At 39.6% G+C, this 23,382-nt stretch overlaps 1 protein-coding gene across 1 annotated transcript in view; it reads left to right on the plus strand.

The window, feature by feature from the left end:
* Positions 1-1,526: 1,526 nt before the first annotated feature.
* Positions 1,527-23,382, plus strand: part of LOC133877138 (mediator of RNA polymerase II transcription subunit 23) — a 66,435-nt gene continuing 44,579 nt past the window's right edge. The window contains exons 1-8 of the mRNA XM_062315388.1: positions 1,527-1,749; positions 1,842-1,885; positions 2,481-2,580; positions 2,718-3,701; positions 5,002-5,233; positions 5,743-5,960; positions 6,258-6,465; positions 11,942-12,222. Of these exons, the coding sequence (XP_062171372.1) occupies positions 1,642-1,749; positions 1,842-1,885; positions 2,481-2,580; positions 2,718-3,701; positions 5,002-5,233; positions 5,743-5,960; positions 6,258-6,465; positions 11,942-12,222 (2,175 nt within the window). The 5' untranslated portion in view covers positions 1,527-1,641. The remainder of the gene's footprint in view (positions 1,750-1,841; positions 1,886-2,480; positions 2,581-2,717; positions 3,702-5,001; positions 5,234-5,742; positions 5,961-6,257; positions 6,466-11,941; positions 12,223-23,382) is intronic.

The raw sequence follows: 23,382 nt of genomic DNA on the forward strand, positions 1-23,382 counted from the left end.
ATTGTGGTGATAATCACAATCACATATATTTTTATGTAGGACAGGAGAGAGGTCAAGACTATTAAGATCTTTATGCCAAACCTGTTATTCATGAACGAGACTTTTAAATATTTCTTTAATATGTAATATTCTATATGTTAGTTCGTGTTAAGTTAAAACAATGGTTACGTATTATTAGTACCACATGGGTGAGAACGCCAAATTATATTATTTATATATTGAGGTAATTCAGTCAGCTCTGATGTGTTATATTCCTAAGTTTTTGAGAAAAAAAAATATTCTGCTACTAAATCTCAACTCTGATGTTGTCGTAATATCACGTGGAAATCAGAAATTTTCACTTACGCCTTTTTGTAAAATGCGGGGCATTACAGACATTGTAATGGCTCTTTTGTGTAATTAACAGTTGATGTTGTATAGATGTAATTTCTGCTGTTCAAATTTATATTTTCCGTTGCATAGATTATGTATTCTGTTGTATAGATGTTGACTCTGAATATCAGGTACATAGTATGAGATATGTACTATATGTTGGCTTTATAACAAATAGTCATGCCACTATGATAACTCATTTTGTGTTTGTATATAAAAAAAAAAGGGTCGTTACACGACCACTCTCGATAATGCTTGGCAGGTGGACAAGACCACCCCTAAGCCATGGGGGTTGTCTTGGCCACCCTCAATGGCACCGAGGGAAAGAAGGAGTCGCACCACACCTGGAGCTCTTCCCCGATAATAGTAGTTTATCAATTTAGGGGAAGTGATAAATATAAAAAAGCCTCCCAAATTACCAGTCATTTTTAAAGTAGCCCCTTAAACTACTAAGTGTACTAATATGACCCCCAAACTACCAAAGAGTGCCAAAATTGCCAATTTTGTCGAAATATTCATATAATACCATTGCCGCGTGTCATATATTCAATTGAAAAATAAATAAAAATTAAAACAATTTAAAAATCAAAGAAAAATTAAAACAATTTAAACCGGCCATGAGCCACCCCCACGGCCGGTTTGGGGTAGCCGAACCACTCTATGACCATTGCCACCCCCAAAGAGTAAAATGGGGTGGCCGAAACCACTCCAGTGGCCCAAAAACCATCCTACAAGGCCAAAAAGAAAAAGAAAAAAAAGGTTTAGGGTTTGGCCATCGAAGCGGGGTAGTGTGGCTGAGCTACTCTTCGGTCAAAATTTGATTTTTTTAATATTTTTTTGATTTTTAATATTTTTTTAATTGAATATATGACACGTGACAAATGTATTATAAGAATATTTTGATAAAAATGTGTATTTTTGGCACTCTTTGGTAGTTTGAAGAGTCATATTAGTATACTTAATAATTCAGAGAATTAGTCGTTTGATGGGCTATTTTATAATTATCCCATTTAAGAAAATAGCCTCTCTCTTGGGAATGGTTATTATTGGGTCTATTCGATCTACCAACCGTATCTTAAATTTTGAGAAAACATGAATTCAGGGAATTTTTATTTTTATTTTTTATTTTTTTGTGTTGGGTTTGAAGACTTGCAGGGGATTTAAACAACAATTAGTCCATGCAAACCAGAGTGCAGCTCCTCTAGTTTCTCATTTCTTTAAGTCGCTCTCCCAGCCTCCGAGACTCAGCCCCGACCCCTCCATGAGAAAATGGATCAAACCCAAACCCAGCGATCAGTTTCGGCTTCAGCTTCTCGGGCCTTCCAGTTCCACCCTGCCCGTGCCGCCATTTTCGATCTCTTCAACCTCTACTTAGGAGTAATAGCTTTCTCCCATTCTCTAATGAGCTTTAAATTCATTTTTTGGTTTTATTTTCAATAATTAAAATTCTTTTGTACGCTATTTTGCAGAGAAGTAGCCGCCAGAAACCCGAAGATTCTACCCGAGAACCTCCGTAAGTACATATGTATGTATATATGTATATGTATTGAAGGTGTTTCGAAGAGCTGAGTTGGTTATGGCAGTGTTAGAATATTCATTTTAATGAACTTGTACATTATCCGATGTATATAAACGTTTTTTCATTACGGGATTTTTCCGAGTTGGGAAAAGCCATTTTGCGGTTAGTTTCCTACGGATGAGTATACGTTTAATGGCAATGCTCTTGATAAGAATTGAAACTGGTTACACGAAAGTGTTTTTGTCAGAAGTTCCTAATCAAAATGTTTTTTCTTATTTCAAGATTTTAAGGTCAGCTATACAAATTTTTGTTTCATTTCAGTTGTATAAGAGCTGAAGGTTACCTGGAATAACATATGATTTAACATGTTTAGATCCATATGGATAGCATAATGGGGGGAAAAAGTTTGAGTCATACATGTATCAAAAGATATGGTATGTCCTTATGCATAATTATGGTGTCAGTATATTCTACTCTTAACTGTTACTTGGCATGATATGAATCGCTAAATTTTGAAGGTGCTAGGATCCTTTGATTAGTTGGTAGCTCGTCCAGTGTTTTAATCTTAATTGAAATCACCAATCTTCAGGAACAAGACACAGAAGCGTGTGGTTGCATTAAACAGAGAGCTTCCTCCTCGAAATGAGCAGTTTCTCTTGGATTTTGAGCAACTTCAGAGCCAGTTTTCTGTGCGTTCCAGAATTTAAATTCTCCGTTAGCAACATCACATGTCTTCTTTCCTTGTTTTTGCTTCCTCTTTTATTTCAGTCAACTTAGTCATGGCATTGTGCTTTATGTGTGTTGATAGCTGCCATATTTTTTTCAGGACCAAGATCAATTGCGCGTTGTAACAGAATCTGTTCTTATATCTCTGGTTGTGAGCTGTAGTGGTCATGCACCACGGGCTGAATTTCTTCTCTTTGCTTTGCGAAGCTTGTGCAGTATAGGTTACATTAACTGGGATTCTCTTTTGCCGACCCTTCTTTCTTCAGTTTCCTCTGCAGAAATGACAGCGGGTCAGGGGAGTCAAGCAATGGCAGCTGTCTCATCTACAAGTTTATCGCAGTCTGGGATGCTGCCACCTTCAAGCTCAATTACCAATTCTGCTACTTTTCAGTCTTCAAATCCAGCATCTCCACTACCCTCAGTTCATGGTATTGGTTCCCCTGCTCAATCCGGTATTGAACCATCATCTTGTGCAGCTTTGTCACCAGTCAAATCATCTGATATTTCCTGTATTGGACAGCAACCTACAGCAAGGGTAAATTCATCTATAAGAGATAATGCAATAAGCAGTCTACGTCAGCTGTGTTGCAAGATTATTTTAACTGGTCTTGAATTTAATTTAAAACCAGTGACTCATGCTGACATTTTCTACCATATGCTGAGTTGGCTGGTTAATTGGGATCAAAGGCAACAGGGGATTGATGAATCTGATGGAGCTAAATCTTGGAGACCCGACAAGGCTCTTATTGAATGGCTGCACAGTTGTTTAGATGTGATTTGGCTTTTGGTTGAAGAGGATAAATGCCGAGTACCCTTTTATGAATTACTCCGCAGTGGCTTGCAATTTATTGAAAACATACCTGATGACGAAGCCTTATTTACACTTATCTTGGAGATCCATAGGAGGCGAGATATGATGGCTATGCACATGCAAATGTTAGATCAACACCTTCATTGCCCTACATTTGGTACTCATCGGGTTCTTTCTCAGACAACTCCTAGTAGTTCAGGTGAAGCAGTAGGGAACTTGCGATATTCGCCAATCACATATCCGAGTGTACTTGGGGAGCCATTGCATGGAGAGGTGATACTTTTTCCTAGCTCTCATTTTCAGGATATGACAATGCTACATTTCATCTGAACAAAATTGTATACCGTCTTTGGAATAACATACATAAACTTGTCATTGGTGGTATGATTATTGGGATTAATGGCCTTTGTAAATTGTAACAATCTAGTGTAAATTCTTGGAGTTTTTGTGTGATTGGTGCTCCAACCTTGATTACCTGCCATCATAACCTCTAATTTAAGGGCCTGCCAAAAATCACAGTATTTGTGTTGTTTCACCGTTTCTTTTTTCAAGATAATGACATCACTATCTTGTTGTTATTATTACTTGTAACAATAATTATTATTCCTATTTTTGCTTGGTTCTCTATCCATTGACAAGCATTGACAAGTATAATGGGTTCTTGGTTAAGCAAAGCCTTGGTTGAGTGATTTTTTTGTGATTGGATTAGGTTGGCATTATTTCAATTAGCATTCCTTCGTTCTTCTAGGTTCTCTCTGGTTCCTTGCCAGCTTTCTTTGTGTGGATAGCTTGTAGAGGGCACCTTGCTCCCTGTTATGACAGTTTCTCTGTGAAACTTCAGTTCAAAAGAGAAACAGATTTTACCCGTTCATAAGGATTTCACTTTAGTTTATTCTTGGTTTTTACATTGCTAATATTATAATTATACCGTTTGCTTCTCTTTTCTTTTCTGGTTTGGTGTATCTTTTGCATACTTTTTGGGTTGCCTCTTTGCGCTTTTTTTAATGAATTTGCGATTACTTATAAAAGAAATAAAAATTTCTGTCGATTGCTTTTTTTATTACTTTTGAGTCTTAGTGGTGTGCTTTGTAATATATATTCTGTTTTAGTTCATTGATAACATAGTTAATGATTGAGCAGTTTTTCACATTGTTTGTATATGATTGTGTATATGTGTTTCATTATATATTCCCTTGTTCCAAGTGTCATGCTTTCTTTTTTTCTGGGAAGAGTAAAATTGAGTATTTTTGAAAAAATTAAAAAAAAATTATGTCTCCATCTTCAAATAAGATCATTACCTTTCAAAAAAAAAAAAAAAAAAAACTTTTAGAGTTGCCCAGCTTTAGGTGTATTTTTCTTCATTGAACATCGAAATACTTCAAACCACAACTGTGGATTTGGGACAGATGAAAGTATATATATATACACAAACATGTAATCCCTTCTCCTATTGCATGTATAAGTATATGCATCTATGTATATAATGCCCCTATTTTTTGGCATGAGTGTTAGAGTTTAATTTGGATTAAGATCTGCTATGGTTGGTTAAATTAGTTTCTTTTCATTGGTGTAGGATCTTGCAATGTCTATTCAGAGGGGTAGTTTGGACTGGGAGAGAGCTTTACGTTGCATAAGGCATGCTCTTCGCAGTACTCCTTCACCAGACTGGTGGAAGCGCGTGCTTCTTGTTGCTCCCTCCTATAGGCCTCCTCAAGCGCCTACTCCTGGTGCTGTATTTACTTCTGAAATGATTTGTGAGGCAACAATCGATAGAATTGTTGAACTATTGAAGCTTACGAATTCAGGCAATGATCTCTCCGTATCTTTCTGTTTATTGAAATGTATTCCAGGACAAAATGCCAATTTACTTTCCTTTAAATATTTTTGCTGACTGAATATTTAATTCTCTTTCTATCTTTAAAATGCATTCCTTTGACATTAAGTCTATTGATTTTTTTTTTTTGTCTTTTCTTTTTAATGTTTTTAAGAGTGCTAGTGTTATTATTTCATAATTTAAATAGAATTTCAGTGATCTAATATACATCAGGGATGTTCGGGGGTATGCAATTGCTTAACTCATATGAGACTAGTTACATTCAAGCAATGAACAAATTTACTAGTCATGTTAGTCATTATAACCTCTTTTTTGCTAGTGACGTTTTATATGCTTATCTTCATATCTAATTTTTATTCTTATTTGCATAATTTTGTTCATTGTGGCTACTCTTGTGATGACTAATCAGGGGACTATTTCTGGAGTACTATATTTTAGTAGGCTAATGTCTGATACATTTTCTTTTATTGATTTTGGCAGAGATAAATTGCTGGCAGGACTGGCTTGTCTTTTCCGATATCTTCTTTTTTCTTATGAAAAGTGGGTGTATTGACTTTGTTGATTTTGTGGACAAGCTAGTTTCGCGGGTTACGGAGGGTGACCAGCTCATTCTTAGGACAAATCATGTAACTTGGTTGCTTGCACAAATTATGAGGGTTGAGCTTGTGATGAATGCTTTGAATTCAGATGCTAGAAAGGTTGTTTCTTAAATGTAAAAATGCATTCCCTTTCTACTGTGCTGTTATTCTTCCCACTTCCAGCACTGGCACAGAATCATTAAAACATTGTTAATTCTTCTGTTGTCTTGTCTAAGGTGTTTATTTTAGCGAAACCAATCTTTTGGGGGCTTTAGTCCATAATCCACACAAGAATTTATATGTTTCATGAATTTTGGTTTCTCAGGGTTTTTTTTTTTTTTAAATGATTCTTTTGGTGGTTGAGAGCATTAATCAAGTTGATATCCTGTACCTGAGACATTGTATTTCTGCTGGTAGGTGGAAACCACCAGAAAACTTGTATCATTTCATAGAGAAGATAGAAGCTCTGATCCTAATAATCCTCAAAGTATCCTGCTTGATTTCATAAGCAGTTGTCAGAATTTGCGTATTTGGTCATTGAACACATCAACCAGGGAATATTTGAATAATGAGCAGCTTCAGAAGGGAAAGCAAATAGATGAATGGTGGAGGCAAGTGAGCAAAGGTACATTTTTTTTTCTCATAAGTTTCTTTGACTTTGTGGTTACTGCTGGTGATGAAATCAAGAATTGGTGTCTTTACTTGTGCTGTGTATTTATATCTTAAGTCAATTTATGTTAAAGTAGCTGCTACTTTGGATATGTAGGTCACTTTGACATGGACTACACTAGTGTCAACCCCCCCCATAACTGCTGTCAAATGAGTTTTCAGTATATAAGCTCTTAGCAAATCCTAAACTCAATGATTTATATTTCTCGAAAGAACAATTAAAAGACATTCTGATCTGGACATCAGGGTGGTGAGGTTTTAATATGATGTTTCTTGTTCAATTTGTCAAATAGTTTCTTGTTCAATTTCTGATTTTTTATTTATTTATTTTTATTTAACCCTTCCAAGGCAGGGCTACTTTGTGTTCGTACCCCTGTCGGGTAAACCTTAATTTCTGAAATTCTGAAAAGACATTCCTTCTCTTCAATCAAGTAGTCGCTATAGCTGTTTTTGTTCGTGGTGATGTCAGCGGAGGAAGACGTGCTGGGAATTAGAGAGTGAAGCTTAGAGAGAAAGAGAGAGAGGATGGCAGGGGGGGGGGGGGACGATAAAAAAAGTACGGAAAGGGGTGTTGGGGGGTTTGCCTGAGTTGCATTGGGGGGGGGGGGGGGGTTTCAGATGGAATCTGTATGACCATGTCCAATTCAAAAGGTTAATAAAGCTCCAAAAGTAATAAAAAAACTTATGATTGGGAGACGGCCTTAAGTTAAGGTGGAGGCCACATGATTACTTATGAAAAAGAAAAAAAGAAAAAGAAAGATACATGTAACACAACTGTTACTTTTCTCTGATTTTCTGAAGTCTATTAATAGGAACGGATGGTTTGTGTGTGGAAATGATTTTTTTTTTTTTTTTGATAAGTAAGAGAAATATCATTAAAAAAGCGCAAAGCGCAATCAAGTATGTATGAAGTATACAAGAAAGACATCTAAGAGGAAATAGAAAACAATACAAGGAAATCATTAAAACTAAACGCTAAAGGTGCGAGGAACGCAACCGACCAAGAGTACAAAGAATGAAAGAAAAAGGAAATGAGATCCTTAATGGTTCTTTCTTTGTCCTCAAATTGCCTATCATTGCGTTCCCTCCACAAGCACCACAAAAGGCAACAAGGGACCATCTTCCACACGGCTGCACTCCGAGGGCGACCACCCGTCCACCAGCAAGCGAATAAATCTACTACCCGAAGAGGCATAACCCAAGACAGACTGAAGCGACTAAAGATAGCGTTTCATAGAGCGCGTGCAACCTCGCAATGGAGAAGAAGGTGATCCACCGACTCACCATTCATTTTGCACATGCAATATCTATCAATCACAATGACACGCTTCTTTCTGAGATTGTCCAAGGTGAGGATCTTCCCTTGCGCTGTCCAAGCAAAGAAAGCCACTTTCAAGGGAACCTTGGTCCACCAAATACTTTTCCAGGGAAAATGAATAGCCTCTTTGCAAGCAAGAGCCTTATAGAAAGATCTAACATCAATTTTCCCTTTGTGAGAAGGAGACCACCAGAGCTGATCTTCCCCATCACAATTCACTCTGGTTGAGTATAGCAAAGAGAAAAATGAGGCCAAAACATCCACCTCCCATTCGTGGGCCGCTCGGAAGAAACTAACATCCCACTGAGAGGACCCGCTCACCACAACCAAATGGTCTGCAACATGTGCATCCTTGTCACACGCAATGTCATACAAAACTGGGAAAGCTTCCTTAATAGGCACCTCACCACACCACACCACACATCATCCCAAAAACGGATCCTAGATCCATTTCCCAGGATAAGTCTAGTATGGCTACAAAGCAAACTCCACCCCTTCCTAATATTCTTCCAAAGCCCCACTCCGTGTGACCTAGGGGGGTTTAAAAAACACCAACCATCCCAAGTAGAACCGTACTTTGCATCCACAACAGATTTCCACCAAGCCTCTCTCTTATGGGCATAGCGCCACAGCCACTTCCCTGAAAGAGCCTTACTGAAAATCCTCAAATTTTTGATGCCCAAACCACCACTTGAAATAGGAGAACAAACCTTCGACTAATTAACCAGATGAAATTTAAATTCTTGAAATAGATGGTATTACTTATAAAAAAAAATGATGATAGATGGTATTCTGAGTTGTGGAATAGGAATGATGATTGATTATATTGAATGTAAAAGTATGAATGTTTACACAGAATTGACCAATTCGAGGTTGGTCTGCCTTCTTCTACAAGAACTAAGAACTAAGCTATCAAGACTAAATTTGGATTACAAATGTTCTGGATGAATTACAATTGAGAGACTAATTAAACTACTTATATACACAAATCAGCCCCAACTGAACCAACTAATCTATTAAGCCAGCCCACTTGTGTGTCCAGCTAAGCCCAAACCGTTATCTACCAATTCACGTGCTAAAAGGCAGTCTCTCCACTTATTTGATCTTATACGTCAATCACTTGAATATGGAAATAGTCTAATTACTCTTATTAGTAGACCTAGTTACAATATAACTGACTAAATCATCAACATAACCCACGTGATATAAATGCATCAAAGGCATGTATTGCATGTTCTGACTGTTGGGGATGGAACTTCTCCTTGTCTAGATTTGGGAGTGTTCATGGGGGTGGAGAGCCCATCACGTTGAACTCTTGTCCCCCTCTGGAGTATGAGAAAAGTACAAGAATTAATTCATCAAATTGGGTATTGCAGAAAGTAAAAGAAATCAGGCACCTTGTGGGAATATCATGTGAGGGCTTCCAAGGGGGGTTTATGGCCCTTTTCACAGCCCTTGAAGCGGGCCATTACAAGAATGAAACAACTTCTAGTTCCAAAATGCGCAATAGAAAAAGTAGAGAATTAAAAAGATTATCCTGCTCTCTCAATTATGACTCGAAAGGTGATAGCTATAGGTGTGGAAGAAATAAGGGAAGGGCAATGACTGGTTCTAATGAAGCCTAAATTGTTATAGTGGACTATGAGAGGGTTAGATGAAGCTGAAAAACGCCTTAGGCCTCGTTTGATTTGCGGAATGAGTATTCTATTGGGAAAGGGAATAATTATTACTTGGAATGAAAGAGTGGAATGAATAATTATTCCTACTCCTTAGTTTGGTGACAACACATATTTTAATTGGAATCGAATCAAATTACTAAAAATCCCTACATTATTTCTTTTATTTAAAAAAAAAAAATGAAAATTGGTGGCGGTTGACCACCCCTAATGGGTTGTCGACCACCCACAGAAGAGCCGGCGCTGGCCGAGACCATCGTCGGAGTGGTCTCCGAGGGTGGTTGCGGCCACCCCCTGGCTCTTTTGTGGGTGGCCAGGCTACCCCCAATGCTCATCTGGCCACCCCCAAATTCTCATCGAGCCACCCCTGAGAGTCTCCGTGGGTGGTCACGGTCACTCTCGAAACCCATTGGTGGTGGCCAGGCCACCCCCAAATGCGTCTGTGACCACCCTCGGCTCCATTTGTGGACTGTGGCTGGTTGGGTGGTCGGCTAGCCACAATATATGTTTCTTTTCTTTTCTTTTTTCTTCTTCTTCTCTCTCTCTCTCTCTCTCTCTCTCTCTCTCTCTCTCTCTCTCTTTTATTTTATTAATAAAAAAAAGAGAAAAAATTGAGAGAAAAAAAAATGGATGATTTTTTCTTGAAAATGTAGTCTATTATTTTAAGAATAGCTATTCCTTTCATTTTTGAGAGGAATAGGTATTCCTCTTCATAAGGGAATAATTATTCTAATAGGAATAACTATTTCAAGGAATAGACCCCTACCAAATAAAGGAATGACATTCTGGGGGCTATTCCGTGAACCAAATGAGGCCTTAGAGTTAGAAATTTACTTAGACTATGGAGAGCAGATATCATATGTTTACAGGAGTCTAAGCTGAATTTGTTTCCGATAGTATTGTGCGTAGTTTGTGGGGATGTTGCCACGTGTGTTGGTGTTATTCAGCGTCTAGAGGGACCTCTGGTGGAATCTTGATTACATGGGATCAGAGAGTGGTAGAGAAAGTTGAGGAACGTGTGGGGGAGTTTAACATGGCTTGCTCCTTTTGAAATGTTGAAGGTGGCAAGCTTGCTACAGTCCCAAAAGTGGCCGATTGGACTCGGTCTATTCAATCCCTTTGGGTGACTTCCCCCCTGCCACCTTTTTGGACTGAGCTTTGATGGGGGATCTGTGTGAGGGGATCAATGTCACATTAGAGGTTACCCCTTGGAAGGTAAAGGGTAGAAGGGAGCTTCTGAACTGAGAATACTCCATCAACTATGATGCTAAGGGAGCATCCACTAGGCGGGGAAAAGGCACTTTCTAGCGTTGAGTGTTTAAGAGGGATTTGGGTTTTTGATGGCTTGTCGGGTGTGTGGATTTGTGGGTGTTCTTGTTGTATCATTTGGGTTGCTTCTGCTTGTTTGGAGCCTCTTGTGTGTACTGTCCGTGTACTTAGGGGCGTCTTATGCTTTTTAATAAATTACATTACTTATATAAAAAAAAAAGATCCACTCAAAGAGTGATTTAAGAAAACAAAGTTGTAGCTCCTAATTTGTCTTCTCGCAATTTTTGAAACTTCGAGCATTTCTTTCTCTCCAAGTGCACCACATCAAACAAGAAGGGATTATATTACGAACAATGTTAATATCATTTTGCCAAAACCTTCCTTTCCAGCATGTCAAGAGTTCCGCCACCTGTTTGACCCATTCTACACCAAACATTTGAAAAACTAGTTTCCACAACTCTCTCGCAATATCACAATGAAAGAGGTGATCAGGTTTTTCCCTACCCTTTTTACACATACAACACCAATCCACCTTAGGTTAGGGTACACTTTCAAGCTACCAAGGTTAGGGTTTTCTTTTTGTGGCACTTATAATAAGATCAGAATGATTGATATATCTCATCCACCTTGAAGAGTGATAGACATGGTCTTCTTATTGCTGTTTAGGGATAGTTGGGTCATCTGACTTGTAGAATATCTTGATGATTATCAGAGTTTGGCCTAATTCATCTTCATTTTCTTCTTCCTTTTCGCCATCTTCTTTCAACATGAAGTACTTTGGCAAATATATTTACTGTGGCTTGACCTTGTTTACCTGGTTTTACGAATATAGTCACTTCACTAGATTGATGTCCTTACTCTATTTAAAGCTTTTGTTCTCATATTCATGTTTTACATTTTACCTCTATCAAAATTTTTTGTTTTTTGTTTTTTGTTTTTTGTTTTGTTTTGTTTTTTGTTTTTTTTTTTTTGTCATAACACTTCTTGTGGAAAACAGGTATGATATCCTTATTTTTGGGACATCTTGAATAAAGAACTGTAAAACTGTACTTGGACTTATCTTCCTGTGAATGTTTCGGAGCATGATCATTCAGATCTGCTGCATAATGTTTGTACCAAAATATCTTCAACGTGGTGCATTCTTAATGTGCATTGGTTTTTCGTTTCAGGGGACCGAATAATGGATTATATGAAAATGGATGATATATCAATTGGGATGTTTTGGGTTGTCTCTTACACCATGGCACAACCAGCTTGTGAAACAGTAATCAATTGGCTATCCTCCGCAGGAGTTGCAGAAATGTTACCAGGGCAAAATCCACAGTCCACAGAGAGGTTAATGCTTATGCGGGAAGTAAGCCCATTGCCAATGTCATTATTATCTGGCTTTTCCATGAACCTATCTTTGAAGCTGGCCTATCAAATGGAAGATTCTTTATTTGTTGGACAGGTACTCTAGTTTATATAGTTTTTTTTGAACGAGTAGTAGAAAATCTTCTTAACTATGTGTTAGGACTAATCATGAGTATGCATTGAGACTAATTTTCCTAACTATATATTTATAGGCTTACTATAAATGTACATAACTTAACTGACAAAAAATGTGCTGATATGGTTGAAAAAATTGAGTGCATGAAAATGATGCTTTAAGCTTTCGGATTCAAGAAGAAAAGAGAGATCTAGGGTTTAAAGAGGAAATACTGATCTGGAAAACAAAGAAAGCCGAATCTAGGCTCAGTTATTGGCATTGAAATTTCTATTACAACCATTGAAAACTTTTTTTATTTTTTTATTTTTTTTATGAATAATAATAATTTTATTAAAAAAAGGAAATTCTTCGTACACGAAGAGTATACAAGAGAATCAAGAGTACCAAAGAACTAATTGCTATTACAATCTAGAAAACAAATCAAATATGCCAAATTCCTTGAAGGGAAGTTAGGAACATGAGCAATGGCCCAGTCCAGAAGAGATCTCAGAAAGGAGGATTTAAGAAGCAAAATGTTGATGGTATTCAACAAGGCTCTTCTTGGTAAATGGCTTTGAAGATTTGGGCATGAGGATCATTTCTTATGGAGACAGGTGATTGATTCGAAGTATGGGCTCAAGAGAGGAGGTTGGTGCTCAGAGGAAGCTCGAGGTTCTTATGTGGGGAGCCTTTGGAGGAATATAAGAAATGGTTGGGGTTCTTTTTCCAATTTTCTATCTTACAAGGTGGGAGATGATTCGCACATTAGTTTCTGGCATGATATATGGTGTGGAATAAAGCTACTTAAGCATTCTTTTACTGAGCTCTATTCCATTGCTCGAAACAAGGAGGCCTCTGTGTCTAATTATTTGGCTTATGCAGTTCCTATATCCATTGGAATCCTAGTTTCATTAGGGCTGCCCATGATTGGGAACTTGAATCTTTTGACTCTTTCTTTAGTCTCTTGTATTCCTCGAAGACGCATCCGGGGGAAGTGGACAACTTGTTGTGGACTCTCTCTAGCAGCCATAGGTTTACAATGAAGAGTTATTATACTCTGTTACAGTCAGGTGAGCACAGTTCTTTCCCTTGGATAAGTGTTTGGAAGGTCCAAGGTGGGCCTCCTTGCGTTGCTTTCTTCTTGTGGACAGCAACACTTGGTAGAATCCTCACGGTGGATACCCTTTGAAAAAGGGGCTTCTCTTTAGCTAATTGATGTTGTTTGTGTAAAAAGAATGAGGAAACGACTAATCACCTTCTTATTCATTGCGAGTATACTTCGGCTCTATGGCAATTGATTCTTAACCTTTTTGGAGTCTCGTGGGTTATGCCTAGCAACATCCAAGAGCTTCTTCATTGCTGTGGATAGCACAAGGGAGGGGACATCCTAAAAAGGTAATCTCGAAAGTTATTCTTGCCCTCTTAATGTGGAGCATTTGGAGAGAAATGAATCGTCGTGCTTTTGAGGATAGTGAGACAAACATGCTCTTTCTAAAATCTTCTTTTTTGAGATCTCTTGGGATGGGTTCTTGTTAATATTCCTAACTTTGTCTCAACAAATCTGGTTAATTTGATTTGCTTTTTACATTGTAGCAGCTTATAGGTTCAAGTCCCTATTGTATACTTTTTATGTACGAGGAGGGTTTAACCCTTTTTTTCTCAATAAGATCTGAATTATTCATAAAAAAAGAAAGAAAAAAAAAAGAAGCACATTGGTTTCACTATCCTCAAAGAGCTGACGATTCATTTCTCTCCAAATGCTCCACAGTAAGAGGGCAGGAATAACTTTCGAGATAGCTTCTCTAGGATGTCCATTCCTAAGAAATTTTCAACAATGGAGAAGCTAAAGAATGTTACCAGGCGTGACCCAAGAGACCCCAATGTTGTTAAGAACTAAGTGTCAGATGTCAACGGTAAATTCTCAATGGAGAAGATGATTAAAAGTTTCCTCATCCTTATTACAAAGGCAATATCGGTTAATCAGCTGAAACCCCCGCCTTCTAAGATTGTCTACCCTGAGTATTTTACCCAAAGCCGTAGCCCATAAGAAGAAAGCAATGTGCGGAGGGGCCTTTACCTTCCAAATGCTTTTCCAAGGGGAATGAACTAAGCTCTTCTTTGCCAGGGAAAGTTAACATGGTATAATAGCTCTTCACTGCAAAACCTTGGCGGTTCGAAGGAGTCCACACCGTGCTATCCAAATCTCTCGGAGGTGGGATCATAGAGTATAAAAGAGTGAGAAAAGAATCTAGAGGTTCAATTTTCTAGTCATGAACATCTCGAATGAAGTTAAGATTCCAAAGGGTGTGAGGACTGGAGTGATCCATGTAATATGATACTAAAGCCTCCTTGTTACGAGATAAGGAAAAGGAATTCAGGGAAAGAATACTTTAGAGCACTATCACCACACTAAATATCATGCAAAAAACGGATGTGAAGGCCATCCCCCACCTTATAGGAAACAAAATTGGAAAAAGCTCTGCAATATTTCCTGATATACCTCTAAAGACTCACCCTATAAGAGCCATTTACCGACCAGCGCTTTGTTAAACAGAATAAGGTTTTTGAAACCTAACCTTCCTCTTGCAATTGGGGAACAAACAGTCTTCCAGTTTACCAAATGTAACTTGTGGTCTCTGCTTGGACCGTCCCACAAAAAGTCTATTTGAAAAAACGCTCAAGTCTTCTGGCTACGCCAGCTGGAAGAGGGAAGAGAGATATAAAATAACTGTGAATACTTGAAAGTGTACTATTGATGAGAGTAGGACGCCCTCCCTTGGACAAGTAAATCTTTTTCCAACTCGCCAGCTTTTTTTTTCCATTTTCTCAACCAGCCCATCCCAATTGGCTTTAGATTTGAAGGGAGCACCAAGAGGAAGACCCAAGTAATGCAACGAAAGAGAAGAGATATTACAACTGAGAATATTCTTTAGTTCCTCAATGTACGGGACCTCCCCCACTACGACTAACTCGGATTTTTGAAGATTAACCGTTAAACTTGAAATGGCCTTGAAGCACAGTAGAATGTGGTTCAAATTATGGATTTGATCCACGTCAGTATCGCACATAATAAGAGTATCATCTGCGAACAATAGATGTGAAATTTTCAAGGGGGAATTGTTGAGATTGTCAAGTTGAAAGCCCGAAAGAAAGCCCCCTCCATTGCTCTAGAAAGCATACTATTGAATGCATCCATGACTAAAACAAAGAGAAGAGGAGAGAGGGGGTCCCCTTGGTGAAGACCCTGAGAACTACTGAAGAAGCCATGTGGGCTGCCGTTGATCAGGATTGAGAAGTGAGTCGTAGAAATACATGCCGAAATCCACTTCCTCCATTTAGGGCAAAATCCCGTGCGCCTCAAAATATAGTAAAAGAAGTCCCAATTAACATGATTAAAAGCCTTTTCTGTAAACTAAATAGAATGTTAGGGTAAAATGCCTTTAGCACTTGATGCTAAGGTATTGTATTGAAGTAGCATATATAGGCTATTACAGTGTGCCGTGTACATTGTTTTCTATAATTACAAGAGTTAGTTATGGTAAGGAGTATAATCTAGTTATGGTAAGAAGAATTCTGTCCTATAGGGTAATAGAGCCATTGGTGTGTGTAGAAGGAATGGAATTAATGAGAGAATATGAAGATATGCAAGATATGCTAGCTGTAGGTCTGATAGCTGTAGGAGATATGCGTCTGTCCTGTTGAGGGAAACTTCGTTGAGTCACGGCTGATTTCTCTAGATGCTGTCTACTGTCATTTGGTGATATTGCGGCTGGAATAGTGGCTGAGTAGGAGTCGGGTGTGTTGTGTGAGTTTCCTATCTTATCCTTAACACCCCCCGCAAACTAATGGGTGGGACGACTGGAAGTTTGTCACGCAAGAAGCAGAATTAGTTGGCGGTGAGACCCTTGGTGAAGAGGTCAGCAACTTGATCAAGTGTAGAGAGATAGCGAAGCTGAATGTCCTTGTTTGTAACATTTCCTCGGATGAAGTGAATGTCGACTTCAATGTGTTTTGTTCGGGCATGGGACACGGGGTTGGATGCCAGTGCAAGAGCTCCTGAATTATCACACCAGATGGTTGGTGGTGAAGGTAGTAAGAGTTGTAATTCATGGAAGAGCATGCGGAGCCAGTAGAGGTCGGCAGTGGCAAGTGACATGGCTTGATACTCGGCTTCAGTGCTGGAGCGGGAGACAGCATGATGCTTCTTGGCAGACCAGGAGATGAGGTTGTGGCTGAAAAAGATACCATATCCGGTAGTGGAGCAGCCATCGTCGGGATTGCTAGCCCAATCTGAGTCGCAAAATCCTGTGAGGGTGAAGGGTCCTTTGGTGTAGTGAAGGCCTGAGTCCACGGTTTCTTTCAAATGACGAAGGACACGTTTGGCGGCTGTCCAATGTACTGAAGTAGGAGTGTGCTTGTGCTGGCATAGCTGATTGATGGAATAGGCAATACGGGTGAGTGTGACGCATTGGAGAGCACCGACGATGTGGTGATATTCGGTTGGATTGGGGAGCATTTCACCGGCAAACTTTGACATTTTGGAGCTAGTAATGTAGGGTGTGCTGTAGGGCTTGGAGTCTGTCATTCTAGTGCGGTTGAGGAGGTCTTGAATGATTTGGATTGCTTGAGATGGAGGCCAGTGGAGTCTTAGATGGTTTGGATGCTAAGGAAGTAAGAAAGGGAGTCGAGGTCCTTCATGGCAAAGTCAATCTGGAGTTTGGCAATAAGGGTTTGCATGGTGGCTTCATTATTACCTGTGACAATGATATCATCAACGTAGACTAGCAGAAAAATGTGAGAGCTGTTAGTGTGATAAAGAAATAAAGATGGATCTCCCCGGCTTCGAGTTCTTCTATCGCCATTAAGGGAGAGGATAGTTTGACCTAATCTCAAAAGTGGCCAGTGGGTTTTGGTCCGCCAAGGGAGGTGGTTGCTCAGGAGCAGGGCGATGAGTTATTGGATGGGGAGGATGACGATTTCCCTCTCCCTTTGGGTGTCTTTCCTCCCGATTGGGCTGTAGATTGGGAGTTGGAAAGTGTTGAGGGTTTGGACCCGTCCTTGGCGATTTTGGATGCCATTGAAGAGAACTTCCACCGGGGAGCGCGCCCAAAGTCCAAGGGTAGGAGGGAAGTTTTGAATTTGGCAAGCTCCATCAACTACGTCGATTCTTGTGCTTCCTCCCGACGCAGGAAAGGCAAGGTGCACATGGTGTAGGGCTGGGTGGGTTGATCGGGTTTTCTTGTGGGTTTTGAGGGTTTTGTTGGGTTGGGGTGCTTGTGGGGCTGGTTTGGGTGTTTGTTGGGGACTTCTTTGGGTTTTAGGGTTGTTCCTTGTGGGTTTGTTTGGTTTTTCTTTTTGTGGGTTGGCTTTGGTTGTTCCTGTGTATACTCCCGGTGTACTTAGGGGCGCCTTACGCTTTTTATAAAATTTTCTTACTTATAAAAAAAAAAGAAATAAAGATGGATCAACTTGAGAGCTAGAAAAACCAATTTCTAATAAAGTGTGAGAGAGCCGTGTGAACCAGGCCCGAGGGGCTTGTTTTAAACCATAAAGAGCTTTGTGCAATTTGCACACATAGGTAGGGAAGTCGGGATCCACAAACCCTTGGGGTTGTTCCATGTAGACGTCTTCATCAAGGAAGCCATGAAGGAAGGCGTTGGAGACGTCCAATTGCTTGATTTTTCAATCAAATTGGACGGCCAATGCTAAAAGTAACCGGATTCTAGCCGGTTTAATAACATGATTGAAAGTGTCATGATAGTCAATTCCACAAAGTTGGTCGAAGCCTTTGGCGACTATGCGAGCTTTGTAATGCTCAATACTTCCATTGCGGTTTTGCTTAATTTTGAACACCCATTTGTTATGGACGACATTGTGGTTGGAAGGGTGAGGACATAGGGACCAGGTTCGGTTGGATAACAGAGCTTGGAATTCTGCTGTCATGGCAGCAATCCATTCGGGTTTGGAAGCTGCTTGGCGGTATGTGGAAGGTTCAGGGGGGAGGATGACACTGGTGTAGGTAAGGAGAGGATGCTTGTTGGCAAGGAAGGAGGTAAAACCAGGGAAGGATCGGGGTACAGGAGCCGGTTTGAGAGCGAGTGACAGGGCGGTTGCTTGGGACAGCAAGATGGGTAGGAAGGGAGGAGGGCATGGGAGGTGGACTAGGGGGAACAGAGGGGAGGGTGTCCGGAGATGCAGGTAAGGGGATAGATGAAGATGGAAGGGGTGAAATAGGAGTAGTGGGTGATTCAGGGATAGGGTCAGGGGGTATTGTAGGAGGAGTTGATGTAGGTGGGGCAGAAATGGGAGATGGTGGGTTGGTGGACTGGAATGGGGTAGAGGGAGAGAGGCTGGCAGGTTGGTAGAGGATTGGGGAACTCGGAGGGGTAGTAATGCTGTAGGAGCCTTGTGTGAGGGTGGTACTCTTGGTAGGGAATTTAGCTTCATCAAAGACGACATTGCGGGAAAGGTAAACTTTTTGAGAATTTGGTTCGAGACATCGGTAGCCGCATTGGTTGGCGCCATACCCGAGGAAGATGCAGGGTTTACTGCGAAATGTTAATTTGTGAGCTGCATAGGGACGAAGGAGGGGATAGCAAAGGCAGCCAAAGGCGCGAAGAAGGGTGTAGTTAGGAGTTTTCTTGAATAATTTGGAAATGGGGGATTGATTTTGTATAACAGGGTAATAGAGCCATTGGTGTGTGTAGAAGGAATGGAATTAATGAGAGAATATGAAGATATGCGAGATATGCGAGATATGCTAGCCTTAGGTCTGATAGCTGTAGGAGATATGCGCCTGTCCTGTTGAGGGAAACTTCCTTGAGTCATGGCTGATTTCTCTAGATGCTGTCTACTGTCATTTGGTGATATTGCGGCTGGAATAATGGCTGAGTAGGAGTTAGGTGTGTTGTGTGAGTTTCCTATCTTATCCTTAAAATTTTCCAGATCAAGTTTGCATAAAACCCCATGATGTGGTCTTTTGTTTACCAAAATATATCAATAATAAAATTACCACTCGCAATAGTACGAATCCTTATAGGATAGGGCTATGTTGAGGGTGTCGAACCTCAAGGACTGCGTAGGTATTATTATCAAGCTTATCGAGATTAAATATAACTTAATTAAAAAGATGTTTGATTTGGTTTTTGTTTTATAAAAAGAAATACATAAAAGTTAAAGACATAAAAGTAAAGATAGTAGGGATGAGATAAAGAATAGGGGATTGATTTCACAACTCACCGCATAACAATGGTCAATCATAAATTAACAAGGGAAATTCATACTATACATGATATAGGGCTCGTCTCACTCGAGTAGTCAAGAAATTACCTCTAAAGAATAAGTATAATCCATCTTCGGTTGGCACGGACCGTCCACTTAACCACTAAGATGCGGTACGGCCCGTCTTCCCTAGGCATGGACTAGCTACGTCTTTAATAGGATATACACACAATCAATGGAATAGTATAACCCATCTTCGGTTGACACGGACTGTCTACCTAAATTACACTAAACTAGGGTGTAGTACAATCCGTCTTTCCTAGGCATGGTCTATCTAATCCTATTGATCATATATCAATTAAAACCGTTGTATAACAATCATTCACATAATCACAGAAAAATATGAAGGATTGAGTTCAATCAATATAAAAGACTTTCTAAGACAAGATAAGAAATTCATAATGATTGAATATAAACATTAAAATCAATTCTCACAGTTATACAACCATTATGCATAGAGAAAATCCCAAACTAAAATACAATTAAACCATTGTTACTTGGAAAGGGCTACATCAACACCCTATTAGGAATTTAACCGCTCATCGTGGTACTGGGATGGCCTCCTGCCATGGTATTCTCCTCTTCAACTTGTTAGGCCTCTAAGAAGAATTTCTGTCTAAAGCTAAGCACAAGCCCAAACACCAAGCACACATTCTCTTGAAGCTTAGGGGTCTATTTATAGGGAGCACACAAGTCCTAGAAGCCCTTGAAATTCCAGAAAAATCGTCTCTTGAGTCTTCTTGTCCAAGTAGGAGATTGAAACTTTAATCCAAGTAGGAAAAGGATTCCAAATTCGGCTAGAATTGCGGTCTTTTATTGCAAGACAATTTTAGCATAGTAAATGTTCGAATTAGAGAAAAGCTATTTCTGACATATTTGTTGAATATTTTATTAGCTTTCGAACGCCACCAATTTCATTGCAATCCGATATTTGATGCAAAAGTTATGATCAAAACACTGAGACATATGCAGAATCCAAATTTGAATCCAATCCGATTTTGACTCTTGTTGGAGAAATTCCGATTTAATCCTTCACTTGATTTGATTAAACTTAACCACATCATATAGGTATTCTATTATGATTGGTTAAGCTTTAAACATATCTTCTAGGTCTTCTCAAAGTATGCTTTAAGCCCAAAATTAATGAAATTAATTGCATCTTTATTTAAAACCTGAAAACAATAAAACAACACAAAATCAAACAAATAACAATGCTAAGCAATTAACATATATAAGTTAAGGGGCTTGAATGTGTAACAATCAACGCTTATCACCCCAGGAATTCCTAATCTCAACCTGCTATCCAGTCATTCATTGGCTATAAGAATTGAGTCTAGAATCTGACGCCCCCCAATGATAGCATTCTAGCTATTAGAAATAAGAGTTCCCACTATTGGCTGCAATCTACTCGCAAGAACTTTTGCCAGGATCTTGTAGACGCTCTCTATCAAGCTGATAGGCCTGAAGTTAGTCTCCAATTGACCATGCTTCTTTGGAATAAGGTAAGGAAGGTAGCGTTAGGACTCTTCACAAACCTCTCATACGCATGAAAATTATGAAAGAATTTCAGGAGATCAGCCTTTACAATGGACCAACAGGAATGGAAAAAAGCAATGGTGAAGCCATTCGGACTTCGCCATTCGGACCCGCCGCTTTTCTACCTTCATACTTAGCAAGGCTTGAAAAATCTCCTCTTGAAATGGCCTTTCAAGCCAAACCGCTTCGGAGGAATCTAAGCAAGGGAACGCTAAACCATCTAAAGAGGGACGCCAATGAGCTGATTCGGTGAGGAGATTCAAGTAATATTGAGTGATAGAATCTTTAATCAACTTTATCTTGGAAGTGACATTGCCATTGATGCATAGGCTAGAGATAAAATTGTGTCTTCTATGAGAATTAGCAAGACGATGAAAGAACCTCGTGTTGTGGTCTCCTTCTTTAAGCCAAGTAGATTTCTGCCTCCAACTGATTTCTTGCATAAGGGCCACTTCTGCCAAATCATATTTAGCCTTTTCCTTCCTATCTCTCTCATCTGTGCCAACTCTCGCTCCTCTTCTTGTGACGTGGCTCGGGTTGTTTGGAGTTCTTTTTATAGCTTGTTTGGGGTGGAATGGGTTATGCCTAGTAGTGTCTTGGATTTATTGAGTGGGTGGGGTACTTTGTTGGGTCGTGGTACTGTTAACCAAATTTGGAAGCAGGTTCCTTTATGTGTTTTGTGGGGCCTTTGGCGTGAGAGAAATTCTAGGCTTTTTGAGGATGTGGAGGTTCCGGTGGGGGCTCTTTGTAGAAATGTGCTTCATATGTTATATCTTTGGGTGTCGGTGCATAGCCCGGGTAGTATGTCGTTTGCTGATTTTTTACTTTCTTGTTCGTTCATTTCCTCTAATTAGGGGCTCTTTTTGTATACTTCCTGTGTACTAGGGTTGCGCCCCTTTGCGCTTTTTAATGAATTTTTACTTATAAAAAAAAAAACTCTCGCTCCTCTTCTAAATCATCAACAGTTTGAATCTCTTCCAAGCTCTACAAATCCTTCAGCTTTCAGCCACATGTTCTCGAACTTAAAATAGCCCGAACCCCTGGTCAAACCTCCACAATCAAGCAAGAGAGGGAAATGATCTGACAATGGGCGCGGCAATTGACGCTGAAGCAGATCTGGAAATGAAAACTGATTGCAAAAGGCTGGTAATATGTTATTTATACTCTCTAATAGCTAATATAGGCTATGCTACCCTTACATTGTGGTTACTTAAGCAAAATGACAGTCACAACAATTAACAAGCAACAACACTAATAAACATCTTCTTCAGCTGGATATTAAGGCAATAAGTGCTTCACATTGAAGACATTAGAAATGAAGTAGGGTAGAAGCTGCACTTGATAAGCATTATCATTGATTTTGGTTAAGACCTTGCAAGGACCTACTTTTTAATCATTCAGATTCACGTAAACCACCCATACAAGGCCTCCTTCCTTGAAAAGAAGTTTCTTTCGATGAACATCAGCTGCTCACATATATTTTGCAGTGGATTCTTCAATCTTGGACTTCACTTGAGCATGAACATTCTTCCCATAAAATCTGCCATCTCCACAGCCTTGTTGTTTGTCTTCTTAGAAAGTGGTATAGGAGCCAAATCTATGACACTTGAAGGCTTAGAACCATATACCACTTCAAAAGGAGAAGTATTGATAGTTCTATTGATAGAAGAGTTACAGGCAAACTCAGCCAAGGGAAGAATACTTTCCCAGCTTCTAGGATTCTCACCAACTAGACATCTCAACAAATTTCCAAGACTTAAGTTGATGACTTCAGTTTGGCCATCAGTTTGAGGATAAAAATAAGTACAAAAACTCAATTCAGTCCCTACTTTCCTCCATAGAGTTCTCCAAAAGTGAGCGAGGAACTTGGCATCTTTCATCTTTATCAAACACAATAGAAGTAAGTATTCCATGTAACTTTTAGACCTCTTGAAGAAAAGATTTGCAACGTTTGAAGCTTCCATGTTCTTCCGACAAGGTAAAATGAGCCATCTTGGAAAATCGATCATCCACCACCATGATTGAGTCATTATTCCTTTGGGTAGGTGGAAGACCAAGCACAAAATCCATGCTAATGTACATCCAAGGTCTGGTTGGTACGGGTAGGGGCAGATGCAGGCCTGCATTAGTAGCTGTTCCCTTCCCCTTTTGACACGCATGGCACCTTTGAACATGCCTTTCCACATCTCTAGTCATTCCCAGCCAAAAAAAGTCACTTTGGAGCAATTCTAGATTCTTATCTTTGCCAAAATGACCCAAATTGTGCCGTTCAACAAGTACCTTTTCCCTTAAAGAGAATTTAGGAACACCCAACCTCAATTCTTT

Source organism: Alnus glutinosa, chromosome 1 (genome assembly GCF_958979055.1).
Source record: "Alnus glutinosa chromosome 1, dhAlnGlut1.1, whole genome shotgun sequence".
NCBI lineage: Eukaryota > Viridiplantae > Streptophyta > Magnoliopsida > Fagales > Betulaceae > Alnus > Alnus glutinosa.